Below are 21,505 nucleotides of genomic sequence, written 5' to 3'. Positions count from 1 at the left end.
GCATAGCCTGTCACAACGCCGTGAATTATTGGATACACTCTTCATTTTTAAATTGCTTCATTCCTTGGTGAATTGTCCACAACTCTTTGCAAAAATGAACGTACATGTACCAGACAGACGCACATGGTTCAAGAATACATTGTCTACAAATTGGCATAGAACTAACTACGCATTCAATGGGCCAATTGAACGAATGTCAAGATCTCTAAACAAACTGGATATTGATATATTTAACTGCTCATTGTCAAAATTGAGAAATCACTTACATAATCTCCAAATTTGACTATTACTTTCCTGTGATTACTTGTAATATAAACTGTGTATATATCTGTACATATTTTTCTTCTTATACTCCATTGAACTTTCTTTTTAGTGTGTTTTGTTTATTCTTCTCTACTGTTATGTAAAATGGTATTACCATTAATAAAGTATTAATTAATTAACCCATGTGACTTCTTCCTTTGGGGGTTCCTTAAAGAGAAGGTGTACCACAGAAAACCCGAAAATGCAGTGGAACTTAGGGCCATAATTGTGAAGTTATACCGCGCCACTCCAGAAGATTTGTGTTGGAGAGTCGTCTCAAATGCACGTGTGCGACTTGAAGTTTTAAAACAAAACGGCAGTCATATTGAACATGTGATTCATTAGGTTGTATTTCCAAGCTGTATTCTTTACTTCTACATCAATAAATTACAAATCTTGTGAACAACAAATGTGTTATTCATGAAACAAATCAGGTGACTTTTCGTGTGCCACCCTGTAATTCTCATATTTATGGTTTCGTACATGTTTTGATTTCTAAATTTACTTATCACTAAACCATATAAAAAATTTTGTCCCAAAAAAGGAATAAAAATTCATTATTCAGTAAATAAAGGGTTAAGTTCTCATGCTGTCAAAGTTTAAATGCAAGAATTGTCTGATACTTTGCTATGTAGAGCATTAAATTGTTCAGATTATGTTTTGTTTGGACATCTCATTAATTAGTATAAATGTTTCTGTTTGAGAAGTTTACAGTGTAACTAAGTGGACATTGATAAGTATAGCTTCCTTCTTAACAAGATTTACAATGGGCAAGGACTTCTAGATACCTAGATCTAGGATTTTATTTTATTTTCATATTGGTATCTTCATGTTTTATGATAGTTGGCCTAAAAACAAAAGGATAGGATTGTCCCAAACTCTTACAAATTAAGTTGTAAGGGGTCTGCTGTCTGTAATGTAATTTATTTAACCATATTTATATACAGTATATTGATCCATATCAGGTCAACTCAAGTTCGTGTCGGTAGTTTTTAGGTTTCACGGCTGAATAGTTCTCGACCAAACTTCAGATTTAGTGTCCATTCATCTAGGAGCAGGTTTCGATATGCATATCATTTTAAAATCACTGAATAGACAAGGGGTTTATAGGTAGACCAGAAGAGCTTTCTTCAATTTTCTATTACACTGCTGATTATATCTCAACCAAATTTCATGTTTAAGAGTCTTCTCATCCAGGAGCAGATTTCAGTATGCATATCATTTAAGTCACTGACCTGACTGGGGGGTACAGGAAAACCAGAAGATTTTTAGTTTTCTCTTACACTACTGATTATACTGTATCTTGACCAAACTTGATATTTTGAGTCTACTCCTACAGGAGCAGATTTCAGTATGCATATAATTTAAAAATGACTGGTTAGACTGGGGTTTTATAGGAGGACCAGAAGAGTTCTGGTGGTTGTTTTTTTTTTTACAATTTTCTCTTACACTACCGATTATACCTCGACCAAACTTGATATTTAAAGTCTACTCATCCAGGAGCAGGTTTTGATATGCTTATAATTTAAAAATCACCAAACAGACTGGGGGTTTATAGGAAGACAAGGAGAGGTTTTGACAGTTTTCTCTTACACTATTGACTATATGTAAAATCTGTAGACTATATGTGAAATGCCCCTTCATTTTAAATCATTTTTGTATGTTTATACTGTCCCCTTTTTACCGGACATGCTCAGCCGGAGAGTGAGGGTCTCAAGGGTGGACTGTTCTCTGTCAAGCTTTGCTTAATTTTGAGGACAGGGAAAGAAACAAGGACTGACAACAATAATACAAAAAGTCAAACAACAGGTTTTGACATTTATTATCAACTAGCACTAAATGGAAATAACAAAATAACATCTTGTTATAAATCTTGATGGCAAAAAAACGATCTCAGCCGGTCTCTCTCTCTAGATACAGCTCTTAAATTTTTGATCCCATTTCAATGTTAAATAATTCTGTAAATATACAAATTAATGTTAGCCCACACCTGGCTTGACAAAATACAAAAATAAAATTTTACGTTGGGATAAATTTCCTTTTGGTCATGCTTGAAGTATTTACAAGATGAGAACGAGCAGATCTCAATAGACTATTTGCTCCGCAAATGATTTTAAATCTTCGAATTGTCAGATCTCTCCCTGACGACATTTATTACTTCAAAATAAGATTTAAATTATTAAATAATTGAATAAATTACGGTGTCTAATTCCACTAGAAACAAATACTTAATTGCGTTGTTCTACTCGTGGGTAATTTTATGTCACATTGTCCTGTTCATAAAACATGAAATTATTCAAATTAAGTCAACAAATCTTATTCAGAAAATCATCATTTCAGAATACCTTTATCAGACTCATTTCTATTGAATTGTATTCAGACAATAATTATTCCTCTAATATTCAACTGAACAACACGTAAAGTTGACCTTAAACCTCTTGACGCCTTGATAAAATTTAACATTTTAAGCTTTACAACAATGAACCTTTGTCCAAATGATTGAAATAACCCCTCCTTATTCATTGGCGTATGAAACTGTAATCTTGTCTCAACTTAATTTTTAAATAAAATTTACTAAAGGTTAAACTCCAAATAAATTAAATCACCTCGAACAACGATGTTAACAACCTGGACCCAACCTGACAAAAACACAAGACCAGGTCAAAACCACATTTCAAAAGAAGAAAATATATCGCCAGTCACAGAATTTACTACAACACACACATACCACATTCACACAAGGACACACGTGAATTATCTACAATATTTACAACAAATTCTCGTTCTTGATTTATATGATTTTGATTTTTAACCCTGGGCATGCAAATTCTTGTGATGACGATATCAGCTAAAGAAAGATTTTATTTTCGACTCTCGGATATGTTTACATAAAATCAGCTTCATGGTCCGTATCGCACTTCAATAGATTCAGAATTAAGTATTTATTTATTTTCCACCTAGTCGATACAATGATCATCTCCGATATGTGACTTCAGTGGTCACTTGATCATGGATGATGTAGATTCCACAACGTTGGTTACGGCAGCATTAGCATTAAATATCTGGAAAATTGGTCGGCTACAGACACGCACATAATACAGGTCAAATATAGCATTCACATTTATGGCTCATGAGTCACATTATTATTACTCCATTCTACATTCTCAAATTAACACGTGCTCAACAACTGAAGAAATACGTTTACCACGCATATATTTCTCAATAAAAATTCAATAAATGGATTTCAACCATTCAACAACTACATTAATTGGTCCGTCAGGATTCTGCCATATTCCAGGCCCATCTCCACTACAATTGAGCACACATAAACATCGACACAAAATCGAGCAATATTTACACTCATGACCCTTTATCCATTCATTTAACCGAAGTGAAATTCTAATAATAATTATTATTATATGCGCGAGATATTACGTGAACCAAAGCTTGACAATAAGCCAGATGACTCTAACACATGTTAAATCCAACAAGAAGGAGTTTACGTAGAAATTCAGCAGCAAAAAGAATGCCGGAAATATGTCCCACATTGTTTCCTTATTGAAAATATTCCAAAATTCAAATTATTAGTTATCGTCGAGGACGATGATTTTTAATTAATGCTAGACTATTAAATGGGACCTTTAGATTAATCACAGAAGACACACACATATCCTAGCTACACTAATAGGTTTTACTAGTCATTCACACTCAGCCTGATAACACTACCATCTCCCAGTGAAAGAAGAATGAAAATATCAATTACTACTGCAAATGTAGAAGAAATATCAACTCTAATGAATAAGGAAGCATTACTTCTACAAAGATGAACAGAGAAATATTAAAAAAAAAAAAAGGTACTTAAATGCATGATGGAACTGGATATCTGCTGGTGATCTGGAATTCCTGGATCACATGGTGTTGGATGGCTGCTTCTCTCGGTATCTCCCCATGTTAGATTTCGCCTTCATTTAGAACATCATGGCAGCAGCGAAGTTCAATGCAGGAACTCTGTAGGGTTCCTCTTCAATTTGTGGAAACATCTTGAGGTACTGCATTGGCCACGTGGTAATCCTCTTTCTTCTTATGTGGTATAAGCTGAAACTAACACAAGTCTTTAGGAAATATTCACACACAAATACGCCGAGTTTAGATGATGAACGACACTTAACTTAGCCTGTGAAGGTTCGTCAGAATCGTAGGTTATTGTACATAAAAGGATGAAATTTTAAGTCCAACTACAAAATGCTCGTGTTCAAATATTTCTGTAGAATAATTGAGAGCGCCGATTCAGTCATTCAGCAGGAGAACAAGAGCGCAAGATGGCCAGATAGCAAGAGAGTATTTCTTTGCAAAACTAAGGTATTTATTAACTTCCTGAGGTAGGTGTGGCTCCACGTCGTCTTATAATTGACTGCCGTCTTCCTCCTGATAGGTTATTATAATGCTGGAAAGTGCGCTCGTTTGAAGACACTTGTCATGCATATTCACCTTGCAGTGGCCTTGAGAGCCCTCACTGTGTCACGTGGCACAGCTGATCGCTCAATCGGAAAATAAATACTCTGCTCCTGGTTGGCTAAAACTGGTTCCCAACAGGTGAACACGTTTCTGTAACCCGGGCTGGAAATATCTCGCCCGTACAAAATAAATAATAGTCTGTTAGTTGGTTGCACTACAAAATGCTCATTATAGGCCAAATTTGATGGGGACAATACGTAGACAAGTCAATAAGTATCTGCAATTTTGCTTTAATTGTCTTTAGGTTGGCTCTGTGGCGTTGTGTGCTCATCAGCTGCTAGATGGCACCGTTGTCTACATCTGTGGTAGGTTTCAGCGTTATCAGATCAGTACAGCTTGCGCTGTTGCGACGTAAAAATGGCCGCATCACTCACTGTTTGCACCAAGGAAGAATGGCGCTCCATAGTAAGTTTTTTTGTGGTCTGAGGGAGAACCAAACCAAACCCCATGGCACTACAGCCCTTGAAGGATGTTGGCCTACCAAGCGACCGTTGCTCAGCCCAAAGGCCTGCTGAATACGAGGTGTTGTGTGGTCACCACAACGTATCCTCTCGGCTGTTATTCTTGGCTGTCAAGACCAGAGCCACTGTATCACCATCAGATAGCTCCTCAATTCTAATCACGTAGGCTGAGTGGACCTCGTACCAGCCCTCATGTCCAGGTAAAAATCCCTGACCTCGCCGGGAATCGAACCCGGGACAAGAGTAAGAGGCAGACTTGCTACCCCTACACCGCCCTGAGGGAGTACCAGAAGCAGAAAATCATAGGAGACCTTCAGCACAATATGCGGACAATATTTTGCCACACCAAAGTGTTTACCAGTGGATTGAACAGTTCAAAAGGGGTCGCAAGAGTATGAAGGATGAGGAAAGATTCGGGCGTTCATCTGCAGCTGTAATTCATGCCAGTATTGAACAAGTGCACGATATGATCCTGAATAACAGACGAGTGACTGTTGATGACGTGGCAAACCATACACACCATCAGCCATAGTTCTGAATCTTCCAGAAAATCTGTTCGTGATGAGTTCCAAAACAACTCAATGAAGAGCAGAAGCGCAATTGTATGAGAATCTGTCAGCACCTACTGGACCATCATGCTAACAAAAGTAAAACATTTCTGAAATGGATCATCACTGGAGATGAAACTTGGATTGACCACTTCAAACCAGAGAGCAAACATTAGAGTATGGAATGGAAGCATCCCGGATCCCCTGTCAAAAAGAAATTCATAAGTCAACCTTCTGCAGGAAAAGTGATGCTCATAGTGTTTTGGGACTCTCAAGGGCCAATCCTGGAACATTACCAGGAAGAGGGGAAACCGTAAACAATGAACGTTACAGTGATATGCTGTTAAACAAGATGAAACTGCAATTCACAACAAATGCAGAGGTCGATTGTCGGAAGGAGTTTTACCAGGAAGAGGGGGAAACCGTAAACAATGAACGTTACAGTGATATGCTGGTAAACAAGATGAAACTGCAATTCACAACAAATGCAGAGGTCGATTGTCAGGAGTAGTTCTTTTGTTGCATGACAATGCACGCCCATATACCGCCTCCCACACTCAAACTCTTCAGATACTGCGTTTCGAGGTGTTGGAGCATCCTGTGAACAGTCCCGATCTTGCCCCGTTGGATTACCACCTGTTTGGTCCACTTAAAAATGCTCTAAGAGGCCGTGGCTTGCTGCGCAACTAAACCTTTTTTGCAGAGGGTATCAGAAAGCTTGTGAAACGGTGGACCATGTTTGTTGAAAAGCAGGGTGACTATGTTGAAAAATGATTTCAATAAAAAGTGTGTAGGCCTACTCTTTTTGTAATAAGTTATAAAAATTTGTTGCATATACTTATTGACTTGCCCTCATAATTTTGCTTACACTTCAAGGCGGGTACTACTCACTAGGAGGCTGCAACATGCAACGCAACGGTTGCTGCAACCTTGTATAATATGTACGTTCGTCAAATCTCAATGCGAACACCAGTAGTTCCGCAGCGTTCGTTGTGTCACATGCAACCACGGCATCCAGTATACTCATCATAAATGATGTGTATATTCTGCTGCATTACCTAATCGAGGACTATAAACATCCCCGTCGTTGGTGGCAAGATGAGTTTTACAAAGGTAAAGCTAATTCCAGTTTGCTTCTGGATTTGAAATTGCAAGAAATAAGTGGATATTTTAAGAATTTCACTCATATATCACCGACCGATTTCGAGTATTTATTAAATTTGGTTGAACCGAAAATAAACAAGGGACACGAAATTTAGAAAAAGCTATATCTGTTCAAGATAAATTGGCACTTACTTTGAGATTTTTAGCCACCGGTGACAGCTTCACCAGCTTGCAGTATCTCTTCAGAATATCCAAGCAAGTCATAAATATTTTTTGTGTTTGCTTTACGTCGCACCGACACAGATAGGTCTTATGGCGACGATGGGATAGGGAAGGGCTAGGACTGGGAAGGAAACGGCCGTGCCATTAATTGAGGTACAGCCCCAGCATTTGCCTGGTGTGAAAATGGAAAAACACGGAAAAAGATCTTCAGTGCTGCCGGCAGTGGGGTTCGAACCCACTATCTCCCGGATGCAAGTACACAGCTGCACGCCCCTAACCGCACGGCCAACTCGCCCGGTAGTCGTAAGTAAATTTGTACCGCAAGTGTGTCAAGCAATCATCAGCGAATTAAAAAAATCACATAGAGGTAAGGTTCATTTAATTTCATTAAACATATCTTTTTTATATGAGACATTATTGATATTGAAATCATTTGGCACTTCACTGAAGGGTCCCATAATAATGTAGAATTGCAATATAATTCTATTAAATTTAGACAGGATTCCTCAGTTCACTCCATAACCTCTGTGCGTCCTGAGTACGAAATGTGCCTGGAACACTTCAACGAACACACTGCGCGCCGCTTTGTGTTCGCTGGAATACTGACAACCAGATGGATCACAGCGCACCTCACTGCGAATGGTTACAGCAACGAAGCTGAAGGCGTACTCATAAGAAAAATATTGTTGCAGCAACCATTGCGTTGCATGTTGCAGCTTCCTAGTGAGTACCTGCCTTCAAATGATGGTGAAAATTATTATTTTCTACGGGCTTCATGCTCTGCAGCCCTACAGTTATTTGAAGGATCCATAACAGGAGAAAATCAAAGGATCATATTATTTTGCTCGGCTTGAAAATTAACCCCACCTAATATATTCAAACATAAGGAAACATAAGGCAGAACTTTTCTTTTGGTGTCTGTCTGTGTGTTCCTAAAAGTGGAAAACTGCCGGACGTATCTCAACCAAATTACGTATTTGGAATCTACTCACTCAGGATTGTGCTATCAGGTGCATATGATGGTAATTACATGGAGTTGGTACTTATAGATAGATTATTCTCAAATATTTTTGTTAGCATTAGTTCTATCAAAAGACTGTATACTACAAACATTTAAGAATAGGTTATTTCTGTTCCTTTATGCCATGTGTGTATTTACTGTTCGACGGATAATAACGCAGATGATTACAAAAAATTGGATTTTTAGTTCAAGTCTCTTGGGACATGCCGTGCATGTCACTTCAAGATGGGTAACGGGGAAAACTAAAAGAGCCATTTTACTCTTTTCATTAGGGCATATATTAAGGAAGATATCCCCATCGTCAAAGCGCCACGCCAGTGGTCAGAGATACAATATGCAACCTGTAAACCATGGAGAATTTTGCACTTCGGACCAGGAACTATACTGCACAGTGATTTTGGAAATCATCCTTTTTCTCTCTTGACTTTTGTCCATCATCTTCATACTTCATGTTACTGCTACGTGCTTTCGTAGGAAAATACCATTTTAACATGTCACATTAAACGTGTGAACATGTAAACATGTTACTTTGCATAAATTCCTGAAGAAAATTCGTGTGCGAAGAACAGGTACAAGTTTAGTACTAAATATATGCAATGAAAATTACCCTGTCATCCCACCTTATTATTTGTTTATTTCTCTTCACTTCTATGCTGACCACTACTTACCTGTGTGTCAAATTCGTATCTGTTCATAATATGGATGTTAGCAATGTAGCTTCCTGCCCCTGTAGATCACATAACTACACAAGTGATCTAACTTAATATATTGGTGACACAGGCTGTTCACTAAAATGTTCCGAGGCCCTTTTATGAAACAGTTCAAAACAAGTCCTTATGAATCCTTAAAGATCCAGTGTAAGAGGGACAGCAATATATCCTTGCTTTCTAAACCAAATGAAATAGGCAACATGTCAATTCTTTTTGTAAGAATAGTGTGTTTTCAAATGCATGACTTTTATACTTCATTGCATTTGGTTTTATAAGAACAAGTTTTATTTCCAAATACAATTTCAGTTTGAGTGTGTTTCGATACTGATTCCTTTCCAGACCATGAGCAACGGGTTTGAGGCCTAATATGTAAAAGTCTGAATCTGATTGTTGTAAAATAGAAGTGATCAGTCTCCTCACCCTACTACAGTCCATTCTTGATCATACACATGTACTAATATGCTGTTCAGTACCGAAGCCTCTAGATCAGTAGTGCTCACGCTGGCCATTCTGTCCTGCGGGTGTCCAGCACTGTAAGGGGGCGGGCAGGCAGGCAATGAGCGTATGCCATTCAGCTATTCAACCACAGTGACGTGGCTACGTCACAGGCTGTGAAGGTTGAGCAAAGTTCTTCCAGCCACTCTCGATCACAGCAGCGATACTCAAGTTTGTAATGGAGGTGGAAAATAATGAAAGAAAGAGGGCAGAAATCCACATCATTTTCAATTTATGTTGTAAGAAATAAGTTATTTACATTCATTGCAGGTTATGTATTTTGACCAGATACAATAAAGGTTAGGCCTACAACCACAAATATTTTTACAATGTACATAATGAATTGCAGTTTTCACTATTAAATTTTAAGAGGTGCATTAGAAACATTTCTAATATAATACAGAGTTAAGGTGGATAAGCTGTGGCTTGTGGTTGTTTGAGTTTAAATTACCTGATAAACTCACCAACAATTCAATCATGTTTACCGGGAATAACATCAGTTATTTATTTGAAGGCATACATCTATCTGGCAGATATTTACATTGTTGTTATGCTTTAATCTTGGATAATAAATATCTCGTGGTTTCCCATTTTTTCACTCCAGGTAATGTTGGGGCTGTTCCTTAGTTAAGGCCATAGCTGCTTCCATCCCACTCCTAGGCGTTTCCTATCCTATCGTTGCAACAAGATCCATCTGTGTTGGTGTGACGTAAAGCAAATTGCAAAAGAAAAATAAAGCAAATATGTCCTCACTCACGATGAAACTCCCTCTCGCCATTTAGAGGCTAGCTATTATCATCAGATGTCTGTTAAATTTTAAACACTATTTTCAGAAATTCAGTGAACAGGGAAAGTCGCACAGCACTACAACATTGTGCAAAATCAAGCAGTAAACTTGTTGAATTATGTAATTATATTATTTTTTGCTTAATGAACAATAGGAATTTTACTTTTCATAAATGGAAATATTGTCATTACTATCAAAGAAATTGTAAATCGTAGGATTATAACAAAAAAAAATAATTATAACATGCCAGATTTCTTTGGATGAATAAGTATAAGAAAATAAATCTGTTTTTATCGAGCGCATTATAAAGCAATCCGAAATATCTTGAAAAGGTCAGCCTTTTTGTTTGCGATTATACCGCTTTGTTTTTAATACTGTACCTCAGGCAACCTTTCGCTGAGTAGTGGAGGAGAGCTTCATAATCACAGTTGAACCTCAAGGCTTCCTCCCTTCCCTGCGAAGTGTGTTCGCTCCCTCGCTTCACTGTGACGTAAGCTGCCCGCATTTGTCACACCAGCCCAGCCGCACTGGGCTAGGAGCACCTTTGTTCTAGATCTACAGTACTACTAGCCAGACGAGTCTCTAGTCGGTGGACTCTTAGGAGAGTTGATAAGAAGGAAGGAGAGTTGGTGAGGAGACGGGCTAATCTTTCCGCCTCTCTTTGACCCCAACCCTCACTATCCTTATTATCGTACATCATTCTTCCATTTATTCTAATTTTCAAGACGCATCATCTTATCTTCTGTCTATGTGACCCCACGCTGTTTTTAGGAAATAATATTACTGAGTTAATTTGCTAAGAGTATAGGTCATCCACCTTCAAGCTTGCATTTTGGAGGTGGTGGTTTTGAACACCTTCATTGCCAGACCTAAAGATGATTTACTGTGATTTCCCATTATTACACCAGTCATGTATGGTACTTCAACTAAGGCCATGGCTGCTGCTTTCCCAGGCCTAGCCTTTTCCTATTCCTATCCTATCGTCCCCTAAAACCCAAGAATATGTTAGTGCGACATGTAATCTGAAGGATGGGAAATGCATCTTGCTTCACAAATACATACCGAAGCACACTGGCAGTATTTTCTTAGGCTATTGAGAGCGACAGTTTTCCACTTGCTTCCCTTTGAGAGTTCAGATACTTCTAAAAAAAGTTGCTTTTTGATGGTGTGCCTTTGAGTACCCTATTTTGGTAGGATTGAAAGTAGAACTGTGTGAATTGGAGAGAGGGCAATAGTGTGCAGAGTAGAATCCTCTCATTCCACCATTCTTCCGACACGATGTTCCAATCCATGTTTCATTTTCTAATGCTACTTTTCACCAAGTCCTTCCACCGCACTCTTGGTCTTCCTGATCCTCTCTTCCCTGTCATCCGTCCTTCCAATGCTCGCCTTGGTAGTGTTACTTCATTCATCCGTTTGATATGTCCAAACCATTTCAATCTGTTTTGCTCCAGTTTGTCCTTTAATTTCTGTACTCCCAGTTCTTTCCGTATATCCGTTTCTTACTCTGATCCACCTCGTTTTTTTTACCATACTTCTCAGGAATTTCATTTCAGCTGCTTGTACTCTGTTCTCATCCCTCTGAGTCATTGTCCAAGTTTCTGCTGCATATGTCATCATAGGAACATAATATGCTTTATACGTAACTTCTTTAGCCTTCATTGGTATGACCTTGATCCATACTAGTCCTCTCACCTGTTTAGAAAGCACTCCCCAGTTGTATTCTTCTGTTAATTTCCAAATCTATCTTTCCATCTTCAGACAGTACACTTCCCAAGTATTTGAAGTGTTTTACTACTTCCAATTTCTTATCTTCCACTTTGATAATTCCCTTTCCTTCTTTCTCGCCTCTATTCATCACCACTGTTTTACTCTTCTCCACATTTATCTTCAATCCCCATTTTTCAATATTTTTATTTATTGTGTCTAACTGTTCTTGAACCTCCACTTCATCCTCACTCCAGATCACCACATTATCTGCATATGGAAATTAGATCTGTTTCATGAAATATAGTGATTACAATTGATTTATGTGCAAAGATTAGAAATAGACATACTGTAGATAATCAGCAAGTATGTAGAATGCATTAAAATGCTAATGGGAATTGAGAATTGCATAGCAAATATCAATGCTAGTATGATTTAACCATTGCAGAAACATATATTGAACATAAATCCACCCCTGTATTTGCATAGATGGATAGGGGGATAATAGGAGATCCATAATAGACCATATCTTGGAACAGGTAGGGTGCATAATGTCTTCTTTTTTCTCTTTTGCATTAGAAAAATGCTCAGTAGTGTAGCCATTATATTCTGCAATATGACAAACTGTAATAATTATTATTTTTTAATTGTTTGCTGATTTGAGTTGATCGGTCATTGTTTCAACTTTCTAGAAGGTTTTAGATTAATATATAGCATTTTTAAGAATGTTTAGATCATTTTTAATGTTTTTTAATTTATCCATTTTTATGACAAAAATGTATTTTTTTCTTACATATGGTTAAATTTGCTAAATATCTTTCATGACCTAGCAAACGGACAGCAGTTATTGGTGACTAAGAAAGTGTAAGGAAGGGATTTATACCAGTGAGTCTTGTGTTTCCAAGATATGCGCAGGAACACAGTACAGAACTCTGATAATTAGGAGAAAGTATACCCCCTGTGGGTGGGGGACGCCAACGAATAATACACCCACGGTATCCCCTGCCTGTCGTAAGAAGCAACTAAAAGGGGCGACCAAGGGATGATTATCTTGGAACCATGAAACTACTTGTGATTAGTACCACCACACGGAGAACATCATGGGTCGCTTTTATTTGCGCGTAGTACCACTATATTAGGTACCAAATAGGTTTGTGATTAGTAGCACACAGGAGTACCATGCGGTCGGCTTTCGCAGTACCTGTGATTAGTACCACCATATGAGCAGAACCATGGGATGATAGCTACCATGGGTCTGCCTTGCCTGTGGTTAGCACCCACTATGTGAGAAACAGCACGGGATAGGGGAAGGTCCCTGTGGTTAGTACTCTTATGTGATGAACACCATAGGTTTGCGTTGCCTGTAAATGGCGCCGTGAAGTGAGAAAAACATAGGTCTGTATTATATGTCGAATTTCATAACCTCTGAGTAGTACAATAATGTGTGGAATACCACAAGTCTCTGCTACTTTTGATTAGTACCGCAACAGGACAAATACCATGGTTCTACTTTCCTGGCGATCAGTACCGTTATGAGGGACCGATAACTTGGGATTTTGGACCCCCTTTAGACTGCAAGCATAATCGTTTCAGTGTTATGCTATAGCAGCAGTCCCTTGGTCAGTAATCCTATTCTTTTACGTCAGTTTGTGTGAATGTAAAGCATTGCGGGTCGCATCCACTGATTGTTTTAAATTCATGTCCATCCATTCATTCTTCGTTCTCACGCTTTGAATTCTGGTCAGTGGAGAATTTTAGACTTTTAATTTGTCATTCCATTTCGTCTCATTTCGTACCATTAGGGGGCGATGACCTCGATGTTAGGCCCCTTTAAACAACAATCATCATCATCAGGAGGAAGTATTTCCTAATGAAATGGCATATGGCTTTTAGTACCGGGAGTGTCCGAGGACAAGTTCGGCTCGCCAGGTGCAGGTCTTTTGATCTGACGCCCGTAGGCAACCTGTGCGTCGTGATGAAGATGAAATGATGATGAAGACGACATATACACCCAGCCCTCGTGCCAGCGAAATTAACCAATGATGGTTAAAATTCCTGAGCCTACCGGGATTCAAACCCGAGACCCCTGTGACCAAAGGCTAGCACGCTAACCATTTAGCCATGTGTGTCTCAACCACAAGGAATGCACTAGCCATCACCCCTGCCCATACAGCCAATCATTCACCCCCGCATACCTCAAGGCCAAGAACAAATGGAAGTGAGAAGGAATTGGAAACAACAGTTATAAGTTATATAACGTACTGCTTCAGTACAGATTTATCCTCCCAAGTAGTTCTGTGCAAGAAAAATGCCAAAAGTGAAACAATCACAAAGTTTTTTTTACATTGTACCGACACAAATAAGTCTTATAGCGATGCTGGGAGAGAAAAGGGTTAAGAGTGGGAACAAGCGACCGTGGCCTTAATTAAGACACAGACCCAGTATTTACTTGCTGTGAAAATGGGAAATCAGGGAAAACCCACTATCTCCTAAATGCAGGTTCATAGCTACATGACGCAAACCAGGCAGCCACTTGCTCAGTATCACAAAGTGTATTTTTATTCAACTAGTGAATGAATTTGGAAAAGACTTGTGTACAACAGATGGGCTTGTTTTATTTTGTAAATTCTGCAGTGTCAGAGTGAGATAATATTGTTTAACACACGTAATAGTTCCATTAGAATTCAATGATTGAGCTCTTCTTGTTGGCGTTATGGAGTGGTGTTGATGATTCTTGGTTAGGTTATGAGGCAGGCAAAATACACTGACTGACAGAGCAAATGCAACACCAAGAAGGAGTGGTTCGAAAGGGATGAAAGTTGGGGAAAAAACAGACGGCTCGGACGAATAATTGATGTTTATTTCAAACCGATATGCAGGTTACACAATGCGCATGGCATCGACTCAGTAGGATGTAGGACCACCGCGAGCGGCGATGCACGCAGAAACACGTCGAGGTACAGAGTCAATAAGAGTGCGGATGGTGTTCTGAGGGATGGTTCTCCATTCTCTGTCAACCATTTGCCACAGTTGGTCGTCCGTACGAGGCTGGGGCAGAGTTTGCAAACGGCGTCCAATGAGATCCCACACGTGTTCGATTGGTGAGAGATCCGGAGAGTACGCTGGCCACGGAAGCATCTGTACACCTCGTAGAGCCTGTTGGGAGATGCGAGCAGTGTGTGGGCGGGCATTATCCTGCTGAAACAGAGCATTGGGCAGCCCCTGAAGGTACGGGAGTGCCACCGGCCGCAGCACATGCTGCACGTAGCGGTGGGCATTTAACGTGCCTTGAATACGCACTAGAGGTGACGTGGAATCATACGTAATAGCGCCCCAAACCATGATGCCGCGTTGTCTAGCGGTAGGGCGCTCCACAGTTACTGCCGGATTTGACCTTTCTCCACGCCGACGCCATACTCGTCTGCGGTGACTATCACTGACAGAACAGAAGCGTGACTCATCGGAGAACACGACGTTCCGCCATTCCCTCATCCAAGTCGCTCTAGCCCGGCACCATGCCAGGCGTGCACGTCTATGCTGTGGAGTCAATGGTAGTCTTCTGAGCGGATGCCGGGAGTGCAGGCCTCCTTCAACCAATCGACGGGAAATTGTTCTGGTCGATATTGGAACAGCCAGGGTGTCTTGCACATGCTGAAGAATGGCGGTTGACGTGGCGTGCGGGGCTGCCACCGCTTGGCGGCGGATGCGCCGATCCTCGCGTGCTGATGTCACTTGGGCTGCGCCTGGACCCCTCGCATGTGCCACATGTCCCTGCGCCAACCATCTTCGCCACAGGCGCTGCACCGTGGACACATCCCTATGGGTATCGGCTGCGATTTGACGAAGCGACCAACCTGCCCTTCTCAGCCCGATCACCATACCCCTCGTAAAGTCGTCTGTCTGCTGGAAATGCCTCCGTTGACGGCGGCCTGGCATTCTTAGCTATACACGTGTCCTGTGGCACACGACAACACGTTCTACAATGACTGTCGGCTGAGAAATCACGGTACGAAGTGGGCCATTCGCCAACGCCGTGTCCCATTTATCGTTCGCTACGTTCGCAGCACAGCGGCGCATTTCACATCATGAGCATACCTCAGTGACGTCAGTCTACCCTGCAATTGGCATAAAGTTCTGACCACTCCTTCTTGGTGTTGCATTTGCTCTGTCAGTCAGTGTATTTGACTGTAAGTGCACACACAATTTTTCTCCACAGAACTAAAAAGCATTGTGCTCCAGTATATTAAGAACATTCTTCAAATTTTATTATGCATTTTAACTTGATGTATTTGGTAATCCGAATAGTATTTTAATGTGTATTTGTCTTTGTCTATTTTACTTATATTACAAGTATTTCGGCTGATGATGTCCACCAAGAAGGACGAAACATGTCCCGACATTTGTTAACTGCTAATTAGACAAAAAAATGTTTAGTATTGTAAAGGTGGAACCTTTGACTGAACATTTAAAAGAGTATGCTAACAAAAATATGAGCTTTGCAATGAAATTCATTTTATGCAAATTTCACATTGATATGAGTGTGGGATACGTAGGAATACCTTTAAGACATGGGGCATTAGGCTGATCGTGCGATAATCATCACAGCACTTTGTTCTTTAGGTATAGTAACAAAAGTTGATCTTAACCAGTCAGATGGAATGGAATTCTCTCAGCCTTATATACTGCACTGAACAGTGCTGTTAGCAGATTTAGGCCTCTACCATCATCTTGAGCAATGAATTTGAGAGTTTCTACATGTATCTTGTCCTGATCCTAAGCTTTACTTTTCTTTTGCAGCTTGATTGCATGTAGTTATGTCAAGACTTGCTTCTTTGCATTCCCAGTACAGGGTGGTTTGTCTGACTGCACATCGTTAAATAGATTCTCAACATACTCATTCCAGCACTTCAGCCTTACCTCAGCTCCCTCCAAGAAAATGCTATTGGCATCTCTATAGCTTTATATGGCTTGTGATATTTCCTTGGAAGTTCCTTGATTTTCTTATGGAGGTTGAAGAAGTCGTGTTTCTCATGGAGATATTCTATTTCTCTGCATCTTTCCATCGTCCATAGTGCTTATGTCTCCCTGCATTTTCTCTGCACTGCCCAGTCTAGCTTCAGTCAAATCACAGGTACAGTAGCACAGAGAGACAACCATGTTTGTTATGAGACAGACTGCACATACACTAATATACTTGTCCTTTCAATACCCGTGCCCCTAGAATGAAACAATAACAATGACTTTTGTCAAGTGACAGTTCTGGGTAAATTCAGATTCAGCGATAAGAGATTGACGAATGTTGAAATAATAGTGATTGCTATTGGAAAAGAGGTTGTTAATAATGAGGTTTGTGCTGTGATTAAGTCCATTGTGGCATGTACAAGGCTAGATATTGAGTATATACCTAAAGCAAATCAATTCTTGGAAAAGGAAGTATATTTTTGTGCAAGACACTTCATAATTGTGAAAGTGATTACTATTCCCTAGATATTTTTGTACAGTATAGAGAAGAAATAATGTTGATTCATGGAAAAGGTTATATATTTATTTGTATGTATTTACACAAAAACACAAAATCAGGTGAAACTTGCCATGGTTGGTAGAAAAGTACATGACCTGTTAAATAGTAATTTTATTAAGAACACATCCAATTACATTGGATTGACTTAATCTGGACAGTCACGCATTTGAGGAGACAGACATACAAATAGGTAGTATTTACAGAAATACAAAGTAATTCTCTTATCTAGTACTAATAACTTACAAGAAACAATTCTATAACTGCATATTTGGTAAACATATTTATTCATTAATTGGAAAGGATTGAAATTCACACATTCTTAGATTTTGCAGGGCATCAATGTTCAGGTGAGTTACATCAGATTCATACTATATATTTCAGCACTTCCCACTTCAACATATTTGTTGCCCATTTGCACATATTCATTGGTCCACTTTCAGTCAGTGGAAATCAGTTAATGCTAGAGATCCATTTTGGCAGTGATTTCTTGTGTATTTGTCTCTATGGTCAGTAAATTTGTTCATTGTGCTGTGAACTGTGTATAGTTGAGAAAATTTTAACATATATTGTAGAATTTTAAAAATTGCTCTTTGCCATATTAGGAATATGTGAAAAAGGGCAATGCTAATGATGAAAACTGTCTTTGGCAGTATGACAACATTTTATACTTCCCCCCCCCCCCCCTTTTTTTCTTTTCTTTTCTTTGTACAAATTGCAATTTGCACTGCATTGTATTAATCCAAATTATGTAATACTTCTGCTGCTTGTTTCTTGAATAGCCAATTGCACTAGACCTGCACCACAATGATCTTCTTTGAGGATGTTTGTCATTGAAATCACTGTTGGTGTTCTGACGTTGGAAAAGTCATCACATTTAAAGATTGGTCAATAAATTAAAGCTGTATGTATGATCACTTTATTTTTTGGTCTACTGACAGCTTATATGGAGATTCGTTCTTCATGGGAATTTTTACAGCTGTGGAATATTTGATATTTGTAAGTTATGCCGTTGGAATAATGTCAACATTTATGTGTAAATATTGTTTAATAATGGTTCCCAGCAGATCAGAAACTCCATATTATTTGCTGTCTTATTATAACCAGTCGGTTTTTATTCATTAGCTTCTTTGTAGACGCAGTTTATGGATGATTTTGTTTCCTAATTGTTTCTTAATTGTAAATTATAACATTCTAGATTTAACACCTTTCTCTATAGGAACAAAAGGCTTAAGGCTGGTCTTCTTGCCATTCATAATTGATGCATCATTTTGTTTATATCTAAATTATTTCAAGAATTATCTTACACAGGAATTCAAAAGTCATCTTGTTACCTACATTTTAACTCAAGCCTTCTGTCTGCATTCATAGGTTATTTGTAGTGCAAGATATTCTTTAACTTGTTTGACTTCTTTCATCGAGCTCTTTCGTTACTCAGCTCAACTTTTACTTGGTTGTTGATTGGCCAGTGCTTCATCTACAGATTTCTTATATTTTCCAACAAGTTCTGGAAGATCATAAGCTATAGCCACATCTAAACGATTAATTGGACACCCTCTAAAGTAAGTACAAGTAGCTGATAGCTGTTGAAAGTCGTATAAGGGGTTGAGTCGGAAAAAATCCCTGTAGACATCTGGATCTGGGAGGTCGTAACGGGATATATTTGTAAGTGTGCTGAGGCCTTCGTAGATGTGATAGTCTTGTGGACGTTCAATGATGTCGTCGCTTACCTTCTTGCGGTTACCAAAGAAGCCCTTGTGGTTGTAATAGGTGGTCAAGTAACAATCAACCATTTTTGCATGGTTACGGACTCGAACCTGAATGAAAAAAAGCATAACAATACTATGAATACTGGAAGTTACTGAGGTGAAATTTACAGGAATTCTTTATATTATAGTTTAATATAAAGTATTTGTGGTTACTTTAATGCAAGGAACTCATTTTGTTAATGGTACTATTGAAAGCTCAAATAATGATTTGAAAATCTCCTTAAAACTGCACAAACAATCTTGAGAATACATCGAAATGTTTTAGTCAAAGTGTAGGGAATTAAATTAGACGATGAAAACATGTGATAAATTATTAGAACATTTTGTTAGAAGAATTTAATATAGTCCAAGCTTCTAAAACAAACAGTACCAACAAGAGCAAAACAAAACTAAAGAAATATATGAGACATGATGAATTGTAAGTTCTTGCAATTCATCACCAGAATGTATAAATTTTATTGGTAATAATGGATTAGGGGATTCAGTTGGATTTGAGAGGTCATAGCAGGATGATGATGTTTGGGTCATCAGTCCAGAGTCTAGTTTGATGCGGGTCTCCATGCCCCTTTGTCCTGTGTTAACCTTTCCATTTCTTCGTAACTACTATAATCTGCTCTATAATCTGCTTGTCTCATTCATACCTTGGTGTGCTCCTACTGTTCTTACCACCTACACTTCCCCCAAAAAACCAACTGAGCAAGTCCTGGGTGTCTTAAGATGTCTTCTTCTTCTCATCATATTTAGCCAAGTCAATCTCCTCTCACCAATTTGGTTATGTATCTCTTCATTCATGATTCGATCTACCCATCTCACCTTCAGCATTTTTCTGTAACACCACATTTCAAAAGCTTCTATTCTCTTTCTTTCTGAGCTAGTTATCATCCATGTTTCACTTCCACGTGCTCCACAAGCAAGTCTTCAAAAACATCTTTCTAATTCCTATATCAATGTTTGAAGTGAGCAAATTTCTTTTCTTACGAAATGCCTTCCTTGCTTGTGCTAGTCTGCATTTTTTGTTCTTGCTTCTGCCATTGTTAGTTATTTTACTACCATGTACTTCCTTTAAGACTTCATGTTCTAATCTAATATTTCCTGCATCACCTGACTTCGTTCGACTACACTCCATTACTTTTGTTTTGAACTACTATTTTTATCTTGTACTCATTCCCCCAAGACTGTGTTCACGCCATTTAGCAATTTCTCCAATTCTTATGCAGGCTCAGATAAAATAACAATATCATTGGCAAATCTCATGGTTTTGATTTAAACTCTGTGGATTGTGATTCCCTTTCCAAATTCCTCTGATTTTGTTTACTGTCTGTTCTGTATAACCATTGAAAAGGACAGGGGACAAACTACAGCCTTGTTTCACTACTTTCTGAATTGCTGCTTCTTTTTCAAAGCCCTCGATTCTTATGACTGCAGACTGATTTTTGTACAGACTGTATATAGTCTTTCTTTCTCAGTATCTGATCCCAGACCCCTTCAGAATCTCAAATAGCTTGGTCCAATCAGCATTATTGAATGCCTTTTTTAGATCTCTGAATGCCATGTATGTGGGCTTGCCCTTAATTTGTTTCTCTAAGATCACACGTAAAGTCAGGATTTTGGCAGGCTCGATCCTGGCTCATTCCGATGGCATTTGAAAGTGCTGAAATACGTCAGCCTCGTGTCTGTAGATTTACTGGCATGTAAAAAGAACTCCTGTGGGACTAAATTCTGGCACCATGGCTTCTCTGAAAACTGAAAAAGTAGTTAGTGGGACGTAAAGCCATTAACATTATTATTATTAAAATCAGGATTGCTTTACATCTCATTTCTTCTGAAGCCAAACTGATCTCCCAACTCAGTTTCAGGTTTTTTTTTTTTTGTTTTTTTTTTTTGTTTTTTTTTTTTCTGTAAATAATAAGTGTTAACATTTTGTGGGTGTGAGGTACTAAACTAATGATGCAGTAGTTTTAACACTTGTCAGCTCCTGCTATCTTCTGTCTAAAATCAGATGGCAGTTATCCTGTATCATACATCTTACACACTAAATGGAATAAGCTTGCCATGCTAGTTTCTCCTTAGGCAGTCAGTAATTCTGAGGGTATGTCATCAATTCCAGGTGCCTTGTTCCTACTTAAGTCTCTCAAAGCTCTATCTAATTCTGACCTCAAAATTGGTTCTCCCATTTCATCAGCATCAACAGCCTCTTCTTGTAACAGATCAAGAACATCTACTACTTTTTCTTGATACAGCTGTTTTATAGGTTCCTGCCATCTTCCTAGCTTGTCTTCTTTCCCTAGAAGTGGTTTTCCATCTGAGCTCTTAAATTTCATACACCTATAGTTTTCCTTTCTTCA

The 21,505-nt window shown here is 38.8% G+C and overlaps 2 protein-coding genes across 4 annotated transcripts in view; one reads left to right on the top strand and one right to left on the bottom strand.

Moving 5' to 3' along the window:
• The window catches only part of LOC136866085 (putative protein FAM10A4), a 405,358-nt gene that overhangs the window by 61,424 nt on the left and 322,429 nt on the right, over positions 1-21,505 (top strand). The window lies entirely within an intron of this gene.
• Positions 17,397-21,505, bottom strand: part of LOC136866084 (uncharacterized) — a 215,486-nt gene continuing 211,377 nt past the window's right edge. For both annotated transcript variants that reach the window (XM_067142746.2, XM_068226602.1), the window contains one exon: positions 17,397-19,208. In XM_067142746.2, coding sequence (XP_066998847.2) covers positions 18,831-19,208 — 378 coding nt within the window. In that variant the 3' untranslated portion in view covers positions 17,397-18,830. The remainder of the gene's footprint in view (positions 19,209-21,505) is intronic.

Source organism: Anabrus simplex, chromosome 3 (genome assembly GCF_040414725.1).
Source record: "Anabrus simplex isolate iqAnaSimp1 chromosome 3, ASM4041472v1, whole genome shotgun sequence".
Lineage (NCBI taxonomy): Eukaryota > Metazoa > Arthropoda > Insecta > Orthoptera > Tettigoniidae > Anabrus > Anabrus simplex.
The sequence above is the reverse complement of the archived record's forward strand: the minus strand, read 5'-3'. Positions and strand labels throughout refer to the sequence as shown.